This window comes from Syzygium oleosum, unplaced genomic scaffold (assembly GCF_021117445.2).
Source record: "Syzygium oleosum isolate NSW1041296 unplaced genomic scaffold, Sole_v2.1 Sole_v2.09, whole genome shotgun sequence".
Taxonomy (NCBI): Eukaryota; Viridiplantae; Streptophyta; class Magnoliopsida; order Myrtales; family Myrtaceae; genus Syzygium; species Syzygium oleosum.
Genome location: NW_026607493.1, coordinates 818,607 through 833,396, shown reverse-complemented (window position 1 = coordinate 833,396; position 14,790 = coordinate 818,607). Strand labels below are relative to the sequence as shown.

The following is a 14,790-nucleotide window of genomic DNA, read 5'->3' as shown; positions in this document are numbered from 1 at the left end:
CACGTGTCATCCAATTTCGCATTTGACAGAAAAATATAACGGAAATTAATTTAGGGTAAATTTGTCGCAAATGTACCAATTTAGGATTTTTTATGGTAAAAAAATTAATTTGTGAAAAATTATCGCAGATGTACCATTTTGGGGTTCTTCGTGGTACAATTATTCACTAACTCATAATTTTTAGCATAATACAACATAATATATGCAAACGAAAAAAATATGATACAAGACTAACTAACCAGAGATATCCTTAATATACTAAAAAACATAAAAATAAATGAAGTTAAACCACCTTTCAATTAGAGAGAAATAATTCACCCAAGGTAGATGAATGGAACCACTTTGGTTATTACGGCGAGAAACGCCAACTTTGTTAAGGGAGGTTGGGGTTTCTTAATTAGAATATACAAAATAATATAACTAATTTCGTAATTAGAAAATCATTTTAAAGAAATTAAAAAGTGAAAAAGAAAAAATATATATTTAGGGGCAAAAGAGTGATTTGACTATAAAAAAAAAAAAAGCAAGAAGAATTACAGCCTTACCCTTGTAAAATCACATATTAGGCACGTGCATATTGGAAAAATAGATGGAGAGATGACGATTAAAGCAAAATTGAAAGTTCACGGGGCTTTGTGTACCGGTCGAAGGTTCGAAGGCAAACGCACACTATCCCGAAACTACAAGGGGTTTTGTATAATTTTCCCTTTTCGTTTTGAACATTTTGAAGAAATGAGAGAAAATTCGAAATGAAATTAATCGGTATTTTTACTTTCCGGTCAAAATTAAACTATTACAGGCGCCCAATAATTACAAACAACCATGAATATCCCACGTCAGGTAAACACCAAATGCTCCTGACACTACGTGCTGATTAATAGTTCAATTTCATCCAAAAGTGAAAAGTTGAAAATCCATCCGAATGCACACCATCTTGCAAATTCGATCGAGTGCTTCCAATTCAATTATATCGAACAGAAATCGCCCCCTTTTTGCTTCAAATTTCCTGGCCAAAGCTAGAAATCCAAAAGAGAAAAAAATTGCAAAAAACTCAGCAGTAGCCAGCCCAGCCAAACATAAGCCTGCAAAAGGGCAGATGTTGCTGCTGATCGGACCGACAGCCGGGTCTAAATCCGAGGTTCTTTTCGACGGTACGGCCCAAACGGACCGGAATGTGAACCGAGGAATCCGGTCTGGACCACCACCTTCCTTCTCTTTCTCTCGAGACCCCCGATTCCCAAAGGGCCTTCCCTTCGCGGTGCCACGTGGAAATTGACCAGAGGAAAAAAAAGAATTAAAAATTCGTTCTAGAAGCCGCCGGGCCCCACCACCACCACCAACCAATTAAAATTTGACCCAATTTGGAATTTCGGAGCTTCTGTTTTTGTTTTTATTGGTCCAAAGGATTTGGGAGTTTGATAGAGTTCAAAGATCGGTACCGGCGAGCCGGATTTGACCCGACCCATGATCCCGGTCCAGGGGCCACGGTCCAGTGTGGCCCCTTCCCTCCCACCGTCGGTCGAGCCTAGATTTGATCTTCCATGTATTAGATTGCCCACACATTTTTAAAATGTAATTCAATTCTGTTGGGAAAAGAGCTTCGCAAAAAATTTGTAAAATTTTGTATCGAGACCATGACGTCGACTTCGAATGTCAAATGAATTTGTGATTTTGTGTCTGGAGAAGTGAATACGAATGTCCTCTCGATCACACGGTACCGGGAAAATAAGATTCGCCATTCTCAATTTTACCGCAATATTTCTCGGTATCTTAGCTGCCATCCCAAATGAGCACCTAAAATTGGAAAGACTTGCCAAGAAAGAGGGTAAGAAAAACTAGAATTTCTTCTTCTTCTTCCTGTTCTTTTCGGGGTCAAAGTCAACCGAAGGCCTTCCCGAAAATGGTCGCCATCGCCAAACTCGATCGGCTTCCACTAGGCAGAGCAGTCAGCCGGGAAGATGTCCGAACGTGAGGAGGAGGAGGAGGAGGAGGAGGGGGAGGAGTCTACAAGAAATTTTTAGTCGTCTTTGTTTTTTGGGCGGGACCCAAGAACTCCTTAATCAACGGTAAATCGAAGTACATCGATCTCGGCTTCGTTTGTACGTACTTCTAGAGACCATTCTCAGCTCTGTGGCCGCAAAAAAAGAAATTACGACCTGGTCAATAACAAAAATCTGCATTCACATCGTTCTCAACGAACAGTTTCTTGGCCTTTAACTTGCTGTCAGTCTTGACTTTCTCCCCTCTGGTCCTCTCTCTCTCTCTCCGAAAACGGTACGAGCAGCTGGGCGGGGGCGGGGGGAGTCTGTCCGAATTCCTAACAGCTTCTTTACTCCGACTGTGAGCGACCCGCGATTCTTGGTCTCCAGAGGATCAGTTCTTGGGGCCAGAACCCCTGATGCTGCTGGCGTCTGTCGACTCTCAAGCTTGGATTCTTTGTTTCCCCTGCCCCCCTGCTGTGGCGATTTTCGCCATGGTACCGTGAGTATCCGAGTTTCTTGTTTTCTGCTGCTGCTTCTTCTTTTTTTTTTTTTGTGTGGCCGAGGAAGTGAAGCGGGAGCTGTGGGAGCTTTCTGACCGTCGATGGGTAAGGGAAAGAAGAGAGGGTCCGGCTTGGAAGAGGCAATGGAGTTCTTGAACTACTTGACGGTGGAGAGGCCTCTGCTCCCGTTCTTGGTTGCTTTGATAGCACTTGGCTGGGCAATAGAGAGATGGGTTTTCCCTTTCTCGAATTGGGTCCCTCTTGTTGTCGCCGTCTGGGCAACGATTCAGGTGAATGATTCCCTGCTTGATTCACGTTCTTGACTCTTCGTTGACCGATTCTTTTCTTGTCTGGAATGAAATGAAATTTCTGGTTATATTCTCATCTTTCATTTTTTTTTCGGTAGAAGTATTCTCATCTTAATTTGCTTTGCACCATGATGTTTCTTTTTGTATGGTTCAATCTTGCTTTTGTGACTTCTGTCGTCTTCTGATGTTTGTTCCGTTACGTGGATGATTACTGGTTTCACTTTCTCCAGTGATTTGGCATTCCGTTGTCTGGAAAAAAAACTGTTATGATCATATTTTCTAGTTCTCCCGTGATATCTGGAATTTAATTATATGATTTGTCTTGACCAACCTGTTCGTTCGTGTCTGGGTTGACTGCTTTATAGCTTACGGTAGTTAGGATTGGCCCAATTGCGATCCCCTGGAAAACGGTCATTCCAATTAGTTTATCCAAGATTATGACACTTAATCTGCACGGTTGAGATACATTTCGTAGGTGACGAGTGATCTCGGCAATAAATTTAGTCGAGGGCTTGAGAGGTCTCGATCGCAGGTTGTCAAATGAGGTTGCTGTTTCTTGGAATCTGTCCCTGATATATAGCATTTTATAAAGTTTAGAAAGCAGAGATAGCTCAAGTGAATAATACAGAAATAAAATTTTTAGGCCATGCTTCGAAGTTTTCTTTTCTTTCTTCCCTGAAATATATATAATCCTGTTTCAAACAAGGATTCCAAGGGAAGTTCCCGTTACTAATCTTCAGTCTATAATTCATGTTATGGTGCCTGCAGTATGGAAGTTACCAACGCCAAATGCTCGTGGAAGACCTGAATAAAAAATGGAAGCGTGTCATACTGAACACCTCGGTACCTACCTTCTTTTCATTCGGATCATGAACATTGAGAATTAAAGATCCATCCTCTTCGTTTGGTTCTAATTGCATGTCCTCGCAGCCAACAACTCCTCTGGAGCACTGTGAATGGCTGAACAAGCTGTTGATGGAAATCTGGCCCAATTTTGTAAACCCAAAGCTCTCTATAAGATTCGCATCATTAGTTGAGGTGAGTTGGGTTGATTTCGATGTTTATTATTGGTTGTTTTATGTTTAAGATGAACGGGCATGATAGGTGTAGGCTGTCATACCGCATTTGAGTTAGAAATGCTTGTGTTGCATGCTTTGGGAAAAATGATATTTTCTTCGATGCAATATTTTTTGGAATTTCTTGTCCTCAGAGTAGAAAATGGATGTAACTATGTTCTGCTTGAAAGAAATAGTAGCATGTGTAAATATGTTTCTTGCCAAAGAAGTAGTGTGAGATCTTCCCCCAATTTCACTCATCTGAATTCCTTAATGCTAGGAAGAAACTAGTCATACAATTAGTGTCTATAATTATATCTGTTTAACAGTCTAATATTTGTTTTGCAGAAACGTCTAAGACACAGGAAGTCCAAGCTTATAGTAAGTCATCTTTTGGACTATTCGTTGGTAATCTGTCCTTTTGGGTTACTGGTGAAAGATGAGCTTACGTCTCTTGGCATTGTCTTTGCCATAGGAAAGAGTTGAACTGCTGGAGTTTTCTTTAGGTTCTAGTCCTCCCAGTTTGGGTCTTCAGGGGACTCGGTGGTCAACTACAGGTGATCAGGTTTGTTATGAGTTTTACCGCATAATTTTGTAATCACGCATCATAATTTTTTTGGGTGTACTAATGTGTACATGTACCAGCATAGAGATAGAGATAGATAGATAGATAAATAGAGAGAGAGAGAGAGAGAGTACTTCTTGTGTGCCTGCAGGTAGAGTGACAGAACAATTTGGAAAATATGTGAGGTAATACATCTTGGGTGGTGCTGATATGAGGCTACACTGAGAGCTGCTCATTTGGAATGGAAAGAAGTTTCGCAAAGTACATTTTTCATGAAACAGTTCACTAGTTCTTTTTGCATCCAATCAATCTATTTCTCCTCTCATCCACTGGTGACACGTCTTGTATCCAAAGTGTTCTTCCATGCTGTTTAGTTGATAATGGGAGAGCGAAGTTTAATGATCTGCTTCTGTCATGGATAGCTGGAAAGAGGGGCTGCATAGGAGGTAGATAAAAGTAAAAGATGGTCGCGTAAAGAGGAATATGATTGAGGAACTGTTTGAACTAGAGGATGTTGAGTATGAATTGCAGCAACTCTACTCCATCTGCATTGAGAATTCTAGAAACTAGAGATAATTTGAGGATATAATGTTGATTGAAACATTTAGAAAATTGTTAATGCTAGAATAAAGTGACCGAGCAACTTTATTTACTTGTTGTTTCTTTCTCTCTATCAGGGGTATGAGTATTACTTTTTTCAGTTCCTGACATCAAATGGATATCTTTTCTTTTTTCTTTGTAGAAAATCATGCGTTTGGGATTTGATTGGGATACAAATGATATGAGTATTTTGTTGCACGCTAAGCTTGCAAAGCCAATGGGAAATGCTCGGATCATCATTAACAGTCTACATATCAAGGGTGATGTATGTAATACAGCCATTTTCCTGCTGTTAAATCTAAAGTTTATGACATTGTGGAATCTACATATAGGCTTATACATGCATAAATATGCACAAGCAGGTATTCATTCACAAGTAGCATGGGATGTTTATTAAAATCATAGTTTTCTTGTTAAGATTCAACATGTGAATGGGAGTCCTGACAGTGAGCTGATTGAATGTTCAGTACAGTGATGACCGAAGGAGTAAAATATTCCTGATAAAAAGACTCTTTAAAACTTTGGGTTGTGCGGGCCTATGTGGGCATCTTTGGTTTCTAAGTTTTAACCAACTGATATTCCCAGCTACAAGTGATGGTCATTTACATTATTTACAACAAGTGCCCATACTATACAGCTTCTGGGGGAAGAATTTCCTGCAAGATAGTATTGCCTTGATGAGTATTGTGTGGACTTTGAAATTCTTATAACAAAGACCATCATAGTTAACATAGCATTAATTGTTCGACCAAAAAAAATACATAGCATTAATTGTTTTGTGTGTCTGTATTTAATTTGGTCTTTTATCAATTATTTCAGGACATTAGACCCTTTCTGATGTATAGTTAATGTGTTGAATGGACCTTGAGGCTGACTTCCCATCATCCAAGTCAAATGTTATAATGCCTGCCTGCTTCAAGTCATAGACTTTAAAAATTAGAAAGTTTCATTGTCCATGACGATGGTGAGCTATATCCAATATAAATGCTCGCTTGCAGGATAGAGATAGTTGGTTAAATTTTCTGCAAGTTACTTATAAAGTTGAAGCTTGAGGTGTCCCAATGGGGTGATATTTTAGTGCTTGAAAGTTTAAAAAAAAAAAAAAAGCAATTGGTCCATCCTGGTTAGATAAGCATGCAATCATATAGTTCACTTGTGTTTTAAAAAGAATTACGTCAAGTGCCCTTAGCTTCTATTTAGTCAGATACAGTGTATCTCTGACAGTTTCTTTCAAGTTTTCGGTGATGTTCTGGTCATCCCTGAATTGCAGTTTTGGGTATGTTGCAATAATCTATTGTCCATTTGCAGCTACTCCTGATGCCAGTCGTAGACGGGAAAGCGCTATTGTACTCGTTCATGTCTGTTCCTGAAGTGAGAATTGGAGTTGCCTTTGGCAGTGGGGGAAGCCAAACATTGCCTGCCACAGAGCTGCCAGGAGTATCTTCTTGGTTGGTGAGTCTTTTGCCATTTTTGTTTGGCATTGGTCACTCAGTCTGACTTCCACAATGTCTTTCATTTTAATTTTCTTCTTCCAAACTTAGCAGCGATGATTTCACTATTAAGAGTGTTTGCTTTTAGATGAATATTTTGCTATGATTCTGCCAAGCATCCATACTTTGTACACTCGAGATTTGAAAGCAATTTATCTATTGGCATAATTTTCTCATGGCAGAATATTCAAAGCAGGTTTAATGGTCATTCAATTTTCAAATCGTTCTTCACACCAACAAAATTTTACAAACTTTGATCTTTTCTAGATCTCTGGTCTTTTGGTTGGTCTTTATGCGAGTATGGCGTGTTAAAAAGGGGTAGTGAGCTCTGAAAACAGAGTAGATTTTGAAGGATCTTACAGAGTACACGGAATTAAATAGTACAAACCCCAAATAGTGTGAAAGTACATCATCGTTTGTTGATCTTGTTTTTGGATGTTCGGTGGATGGCATAGTAGTATCATCAGTTACTATGGACGTCTTATCCTATACAAAGCAGAATGAAGAACTGCACAAGACTTGCTGACATATTGATGGTCGCCGACTGTTTGTATTAATTGGTCATTTAACTCTCAGATGCACTGCTTCAAAATATTCTAGATGTATTATGTTGATAATGCTCTTAATAATACATTCTTTTTGTCCTCACTTTACTTCGGTTGCTTTTAGGTAAAAATTCTTACAGATACCTTAGTCAAGACCATGGTGGAACCACGGCGTCGTTGTTTTTCTTTGCCCGCTGTCGAGTTGAGGAAAAAAGCAGTTGGTGGTATCATTTACGTTAAGGTCGTTTCAGCCAGTAAACTTTCTCGGAGTGCTTTGAGAGGAAGCCCATCCAGAAGACAACATAGTTTTACCACAAATGGCACATTGGAAGAACACCTTGACGACAAGGATCTACGGACATTTGTTGAGGTCGAACTTGAGGAGTTAACCAGAAGGACAGATGTGAAGACAGGTTCAACTCCTAGATGGGATTCAACTTTTAATATGGTTCTACATGAGGATGCAGGCATCTTGCGCTTCCACCTTTATGAATGTACGCCAAACAGCGTCAAGTATGACTATTTGGCAAGTTGTGAGATAAAGGTACTCTTGCATGTTGGAATGAAGCATAGAAGTTACATGTGTATCAACTTTTGTTAAATAAAATAATCCCACTGTTCAATTAATTCCACCTTCTCTATATATTGCCTGCTAACTTGTATATTGCTTCTTGATGTGTAGGTAAGGTATGTTGCCGATGACTCGACAATATTCTGGGCAATTGGGCCCGAGTCTGGCGTAATTGCCCAGCATGCTGAATTTTGTGGAAAAGAAGTTGAATTGGTGGTTCCGTTTGAGAGGGCGAGTGTGGGGGAGGTATGAGTTCTATAGTTCTGTTCCATTATAGTCATGAATATGATTATTGACATTGTTGTTATCCTTTTACCCGCCAGCAATGTCCCTAGGAAATTAATCAACCTCTCTACTCTTGAAATGTCATTAGCATTTAAATAAGCAACGTGGTTTTTTGTGACCCATAGATACACTACATACCTTGTAAATACATCTTTGTATCATGTTTGTAATGCCAAAAATTTGATTTGTGGTGAGATAAAGGATACGATCTAAATGACCAATTACATTACTTCAGTTGACAGTGAGTCTCGTCTTGAAAGAGTGGCAATTCTCTGGTGGTTCACATAGCTTGAACAACTTCCTCATCAACTCTGGAAATTCAAGCAATGGATCATCAAATCTGCTCTCAAAAACTGGAAGAAAACTCAATATCACCGTTGTTGAAGGGAAGGACTTCATTTCAAAGGACAGAAATGGAAAGTGTGAACCCTATGTCAAATTGCAGTATGGAAAGGTAAGTTTCCCTTTTTATTTTACTTGCATCGCCATGTTTCAAAGTATGGACTTTCGGTTGATGAATCCACAGATTAATCAATCCTGTCTCAACATTTCTTTTACAGGCCCTACAAAGGACGAGAACTGCACATACCTGTAATCCAGTTTGGAATCAGAAGATTGATTTTGATGAGATAAGAGGTGATGAATGCCTAAAGATAAAGTGTTACAGCGAAGATATGTTTGGTGACAATAATATTGGCAGTGCACGAGTAAACCTGGAAGGACTGGCTGAAGGGTTTGTCAGGGACGTGTGGGTCCCGTTGGAGAAAGTTAATTCTGGGGAGCTGAGGCTTCAACTCGAAGCTATCCGAGTCTCTGACCCTGAAGGATCCAGGGTATGTTTTGCTTGCCCAGAGGGAGTGCAGATGGATGCTCACTTTGAAACAATCGAAATGAAACACCTTGCATAGTTTTAAGTTGTTTAGCCCATTTGACCAAAAAAAGTTTTTAGCCGACTGCACCAGTTGTTAATGTCACACCTCGCCATTTTCTGTACCAATGTATGTCTCATTAGTGTTTACACTAACACAAGTTTGCTCAATATGCTTAAATCTTCAGGGTTCAATAACAGGTTCCGGCAATGGTTGGGTAGAGCTCATTCTCATTGAAGCAAGGGATCTTATTGCTGCAGATCTTAGAGGAACAAGCGATCCATATGTGAGGGTAAATTACGGAAATTTGAAGAGAAGAACAAAGGTTAGGAATCTTGCTATTCAAACTAAGGTTTTGCTTTTCATATTCTCATCAAGTCATGCAAAAGCCTAAATCCAGCTAGTTGGTATTTTCTGTGTGAATGCATCTGTCATGTGATATTGTGGTAGCCAGCTAATGATGTCCATAAGTACCTTTAGACTCTTGGTCTCTTTAACTAAATCTTGGTTAGTGCCGTGCTTAGCTTAGAACATGCTAGTTTCAAGGATTCTAGTCCATCAAATGTGACAAGTTCATTAAGTCAAGGAAAAAGGTGAAGAAAATAACAGCTTTATATCTTCCGCGTCATCTCTAGGATAGTGTAGTGAAAAATAAATCATGATCGTGGCAGCTTATACTTAGTTTCTTGACTTTCTAAGTTTTTGACATAAGTATTTATTTACCGGTTTCCACGCATCTATATAAGAAAGCCCAATCTCGTACAGAGTTTTCTTACCTCGGGTGCCATGTTCGGCATTGCAGGTTATGTTCAAAACTCTAAATCCTAATTGGAATCAGACCTTGGAATTTCCCGACGATGGAAGTCCCCTAGAGTTGCATGTGAAAGACCACAATGCACTGCTTCCCACATCAAGCATTGGCTATTGCGTCGTGGAGTATCAAAGGTTGCCTCCAAACCAGATGTCTGACAAATGGATTCCCCTTCAGGGAGTGAAGAGGGGAGAGATCCATATCCAGATCACAAGAAAAGTTCCGGATCTCCAAAAGAGATCAAGTCTTGATTCAGAACCATCCTTAACCAGATCGTATCAAATTTCTGGCCAGGTGAGCAAATTCTATAAGGGTGTTCAGAGTGTCTTTCTTAACTGCATAATGCCATGTCCTGCATTATTTAATAGAAGGTGTTGCTTGTTCTGCATTTCATGTCAACTTATGCTGCTAAATGTGCTTGGCCAGATGAAAGAACTGATGGTCAAGCTTCAATCTTTGATCGAAGATGGCAGTCTTGAAGGGCTTGCAACAGTTGTGACTGAGATGGAGAGTCTCCAAGATTTGCAGGAAGAATACATGGTCCAATGCGAGACAGAACAGACGCTTTTACTCAAGAAGATACAGGAGCTTGGTCAGGAAATATTCAACTCGTCACCTTCCCTGAGCAGAAGATCTTCCAACGATTGACCAAACTGTTCAATATAAAAGCAACTACTTCCCTGTAATTTTTCATAGGAGAAAGCAAATGTCATTGGTGATAGAAGTATTGCATACTTGACCTCGTACAAAGTTGAGTCCAAGTTCACGAAATTTGATTGTACATGAATACCCGATCTTGAGTAGTTTTAAATGAAGTGGAGACACGGAGATACTTTTCTCCGGATCCATGGTATCCTATACTTAGGAACTCGGTGCCTCCAGCTTCCAAATAGGATTCAAAGTCATCATGTTTTGCACACAAATTATGTAATTTACTCGGTAACTTTTGGTGGGCGAAAATCGACTATTTCACAAGATAACGGAGATCCTCCCATGCTCTCGTTAATGGTTTCACTTAAATAGTCATGACTCGCAATATTGACAACCAATGGGAGAAACGAGGATGTCTAACTCAAAAGTATTCAAAATTTTGTCACCCAAAAATGAGGTTTGATACATACGTTCAAAGAGAAAACAGGAGAGCAGAAGGCAGATGCTTTGGAACCTGATCTATGAAAAACCTACAAAAGATGAGATGACTACTTAAAAGCATGCGATAGCCGAATCGATGCCTCCCATGTGGAGCAATATGTCCAACCACAAGGGCCTTCGGCATTACTCAACATTGTCAGTAGCCAAAAAATAGCTTAGTATATGCTCAAAACAGAGATTGATGATGTTGAGGACGGCGACTAGGAATCGTTGAAAGAATGAGTAAGATAATCTCATTGGCGAAGCATCTGCTGCAGCTGAAGAACTTGATTCCTTTGTTCTGGAGGCAGGAGATTAATCTGCTCTGGAGTGAGGCTCATGACCTGCTGAAGTAGGGCCTGCTCCATCTCAGGTGACAGCTGCACAGCGGGAGGAAATTCTACGTCAACGTCCCAAACAAGCTTCTTTATTATAAACCTCTATAAATGGCAAAGGTAAAATAAAGCCGATATCAAAAAGAATGAGTAAGGTCGAATAATTACAGTAGCAGGACGAGGTGGCTGACTTCCCTGGCTCATCTGACCAGGAACAACGGGTGGAGGGCCAGGAAGCTGTGGAGGGTTGTCTGACAGGCCAGGCATCCAAGAAGATCCCCTATCCACTTGCATGGGACCGCCACTTTGATGGCTAAATTCTATCCCTGGATGTGAACCTCCGCCCTGAAAAATAAGACTTGAATATCAAGAAATATAAATTGCATAATCACGAGAGAGATTCACCAGCAATATCAAGGAATTGAGTAGTTGGTCAGTAAATATTGCATGGGAAAAAAATATAGACCAAAGTCTGCCACAATAATGCCCAAACTTGCAATACCAAATATCGTCACCCATTGATCTGAGTCTCTGAAGTACTTGACGCCATAATTATAGAGTCATTATTAAGTCATCCATCAGTTATCCCCTACGATTTGGTGGGTGAAAGTTCACAGACCTCAGAACTTAGCATCTAATCCATGCACATTGGAAGGAAATCACAAGGACCAATCTTATTTCAGTTCGAACACTCTCCTGAAGGGTGTATTTGCATATGCAAACTTTTCAATTTTAGGAGGCCAATCTCTATACAAATTTGTTTCTTTCTAATAGAAAGTTTCAACATGAGTCTGGTAATGCAAACACCTCACGCTACTTTTAATATTTCTTGCCCCCATCTTTAGAGTTCTTCAGAGCTGACCGAAGACTTCAAGTGTTAGGATACGACAAGAAATCTGGAAGTACTCTTATGAAGCATCCATGATGGCTGTAGCAACTAAAAGACTCGGAATAATTTTGTTTGAGTTCAATTACTACACTATCATACGATCAGGACAATACATAATGAAGAAAAAGCACAACATGACAGGGATCTTTAGTTAGACACTGGCTAAGTCAGAAATGTATCGTGAAGAAAGGCAGCTTCTCTCGTGGGACCAAATAATCCAACATCAAATAGCTTTAACAATGCTTCAGGTAACTCAATCAGGATTACTCGTCGACAAATACAAGCACTGCACGTGATGCAAATTAAAAAGGGCAAAGCCACAAAGGGAAATCTTTTATGGATGACTGACTTTTTATATCGCACTTCCTAACTTCACTGACTCATAAACCTCCATCCAAATATCCAACTGAAATCCTACCCACTCCTCAACATCAGTAACAGAAACAATTTCATGCCAAACTTGTTATCTAACCGTGTCAATGCTCACTTCATAATAAAAACATTGCACATAACATTAAAAACTCATTTGACAAGAAACAGTCACACAAGAGAGTACCTGATACATGGTTTGAGGTGGTGGCTGACTAAGGAGTGAAGGCTGTCCTTGGCTGAATGATCCAATGCTAGAAGGAGGCCTGGAAGCTGACTGATCAATTCATCAAGAAAAAAAATTACTACCGCTATTCAGCGAAAAAACGCAAGAATAATCTAGCATTGACTAAAAGCTCACATGATATGATGGCTGTGATCCATGCTGAGAACCACCAGAGGGATGAAACCCGACATTAGGGCCTATCTGAGAGGGATACTGTTGATGGAAAGAAGACATCGATGAGGGTCTGTTTTGTGGATGCATTGGCGGTTGCAAGGGAGGCTGAAATGGAACTTGAGGAATTCCACTTGTCTGTAAGGGTTGTTGCAACTGGACTGTGGCAGTGGGCATTTGGGGCTGTTGAAGTGGAGGCGGCTGTGGAGCAGAATGAAGTGGGAGTGGAGCCATTGTGGGCACTTGAGAAGGTTGAGGAAGGGTCACTGGAGTAGCTTGGACGTTTTGATGCATCTTAGGCTGCTGAGGTGGCTGTAGAGCATGTGAAGGGAGAGGCTGAAGATTAGCTGAAGGAACACTAGCCGATGCAATTGGCATTCCGGGTTGGCTTTGACTATGATTTCTGGTAGGAAATTGAGTTTGAGACACACCCCCTTGATCTGGAAAACCAATTTTACCAGGATATTGATGAGCTGTCTGAGGGTTCGGTTGCTGAGGTGGCTGTGGTAGCTGCTGAGGAGGCTGCACTAGCGGCTGAGGCTGTTGTGATGCTGGAACTTGAATTTTTGGAAGCTGTAGATTATTGAAAATTATTATAGCATCCAGAAATGTATCGATGTAGAACAAAAAGGTTAAAGTGATATTACCACTTGAGGAGGCTGCACCATTCCGAGCATAATTTGTGCCTATAGGAAGAGTAAGTTCCAGTTAACGGTGAGCCCAGAAATCAGTGGTCAGCACGAAATGACAGAATATATGAAAAGATAACACTAAAAAGTGATGGAGCAATAATACGTATACAGGAACCGGTACATAGAATAATAGAGAGATCATTGCACCAACATAGAACTTGAGATACAATATATGCTAATCCATTATCACTTACCAAAGAAACAGACAGCTTATCAATAATCTACTCCTAAAATGCACAAACAATTCCTTAGTATGTTCAGAAAGTGGATTCAACCTCCAAGATCATTGTTTAGGCACGAAACCGTGAATATTTCAGGTGCATCAATTAAAATTTGGAAGGTGTCGAGGGAAATTATTATCTATAGACTCCAGAGGATGGAAACATGTCCAGGGGCTGAAATTAAGTCCAGTTACTCGTCCTGCTTTCTCGTGCTTGAAAAGAACTGTGTTCGCGCAATCACAAGGCCAAAAAGGAATGCCGGGGGGGTCTCGAACTGCCCCGAGCATGAGCAACCTCCGAAATCGCACCCGAATTGCCACGGGCCATCATGACCAAACCACAGTCCCTCGAAGTTTATTCAATACAAATCGAAGTAAGGACCCAAAACAAAACTGGCACATCCAAGAATCGCCCAATCCAAGAATTCCAAAAACGAAAAAAACTTTGAAAGATAATCCAAACATTCTCGAGCTACCTGGAATAGGGTTTTAGTCAAGAGCGGATTCTGGATCAGTATTTCTCTCGCTTGTTGGTGGTTCTGCTCGATCAACGCCTGCCACAACCATACCAATTAGAAACCGGAAAGTAAAAAAAACAGAAATTCACAGCAAAACCCCCCTCAATCTTTCCCTCGAGCGTTGCTCCGGCGAACAGAAGGGCAACGAAGAAAACCCGCCGAGGATAAAGAGAAGGAAGACGAAACCAAGAAGCGGAGACCAAAAGGAGGGGTGGGGAAAGAGAAGAAGGAAGTGCCTTCATCTGAGACATGATGTCGTAGAGCTGGTTCTTCGACATCCCGGCGAGGCTCGCCGCCGTGCCGTCGCCGACGAATTGCCGCCCCGCCATTCCGACACGGAGGAGAGTTTCGATCCGTCCTTTGTTTCAGTGAACCAGTGTGTGTTCGATTGTCTCCTCCTCCGTCAGTGGCCGTTAAAGTATGGATCTTTTTTGGTTAGACCGGACCAAGGCGGCAACTTTTTGGGCCGACCGGCCCAATTTGGTCGCTCGCTTCATGGGCTTCTTCTCAACCGGCCCAGTAATTTCTGGGCTTTTTCATGGTTTAAGGGTTTCACGTCTGGTTCGCAAGTGTAACAAGACGAGCAAGAGCGAGAGAAGGTGGTTCGAAGAACAGCGAAGTTGTTCACTTGCTACACCTCGTGAAGAGATGAACTCTC

At 40.8% G+C, this 14,790-nt stretch overlaps 2 protein-coding genes across 3 annotated transcripts; one reads left to right on the top strand and one right to left on the bottom strand.

Moving 5' to 3' along the window:
- The first annotated feature begins 2,223 nt into the window (after window positions 1-2,223).
- On the top strand, window positions 2,224-10,425 carry LOC115680369 (synaptotagmin-5). Its single transcript, XM_030604169.2, has 14 exons — window positions 2,224-2,772; window positions 3,559-3,633; window positions 3,721-3,828; window positions 4,194-4,226; window positions 4,321-4,410; window positions 5,153-5,275; window positions 6,319-6,462; window positions 7,170-7,589; window positions 7,728-7,862; window positions 8,137-8,355; window positions 8,462-8,734; window positions 8,958-9,095; window positions 9,573-9,875; window positions 10,008-10,425. Exons 1-14 carry the CDS (start codon window positions 2,584-2,586, stop codon window positions 10,227-10,229), a joined length of 2,472 nt encoding a protein of 823 aa, XP_030460029.1. The 5' UTR covers window positions 2,224-2,583; the 3' UTR covers window positions 10,230-10,425.
- Window positions 10,426-10,632: 207 nt separating this feature from the next.
- Window positions 10,633-14,539, bottom strand: LOC115680368 (cleavage stimulating factor 64). Of its 2 annotated transcripts, none has more exons than XM_056314488.1 (7): window positions 14,369-14,539; window positions 14,091-14,168; window positions 13,350-13,388; window positions 12,667-13,275; window positions 12,493-12,578; window positions 11,216-11,405; window positions 10,633-11,092 (listed from the first exon to the last, which is right to left on the bottom strand). In XM_056314488.1, the coding sequence occupies exons 1-7, from the start codon at window positions 14,459-14,461 to the stop codon at window positions 10,967-10,969; spliced, it is 1,221 nt and encodes a 406-aa protein (XP_056170463.1). In that variant the 5' UTR covers window positions 14,462-14,539; the 3' UTR covers window positions 10,633-10,966. The 2 variants fall into 2 exon arrangements, with proteins under 2 accessions (XP_056170463.1, XP_030460028.1); XM_030604168.2 differs by having other exon boundaries at window positions 11,216-11,392; window positions 12,493-12,582; window positions 14,369-14,537.
- Between the last annotated feature and the right edge of the window lie 251 nt (window positions 14,540-14,790).

What these genes read in the sequence shown, in the direction of transcription:
- LOC115680369 (XM_030604169.2), top strand. Translation starts at nt 2,584, where the DNA reads ATGGGTAAGGGAAAGAAGAGAGGGTCCGGCTTGGAAGAGGCAATGGAG. An exon ending in TGGCAAGTTGTGAGATAAAG is followed by an intron (nt 7,590 to 7,727) that starts GTACTCTTGCAT and finishes CTTGATGTGTAG; the next exon opens with GTAAGGTATGTTGCCGATGA. An exon ending in AGAGGGCGAGTGTGGGGGAG is followed by an intron (nt 7,863 to 8,136) that starts GTATGAGTTCTA and finishes ACATTACTTCAG; the next exon opens with TTGACAGTGAGTCTCGTCTT.
- LOC115680368 (XM_056314488.1), bottom strand. Translation starts at nt 14,461, where the DNA reads ATGGCGGGGCGGCAATTCGTCGGCGACGGCACGGCGGCGAGCCTCGCC. An exon ending in GATCACAGCCATCATATCAT is followed by an intron (nt 12,579 to 12,666) that starts GTGAGCTTTTAG and finishes TTGATCAGTCAG; the next exon opens with CTTCCAGGCCTCCTTCTAGC. An exon ending in CACCTCAAACCATGTATCAG is followed by an intron (nt 11,406 to 12,492) that starts GTACTCTCTTGT and finishes TTGATATTCAAG; the next exon opens with TCTTATTTTTCAGGGCGGAG.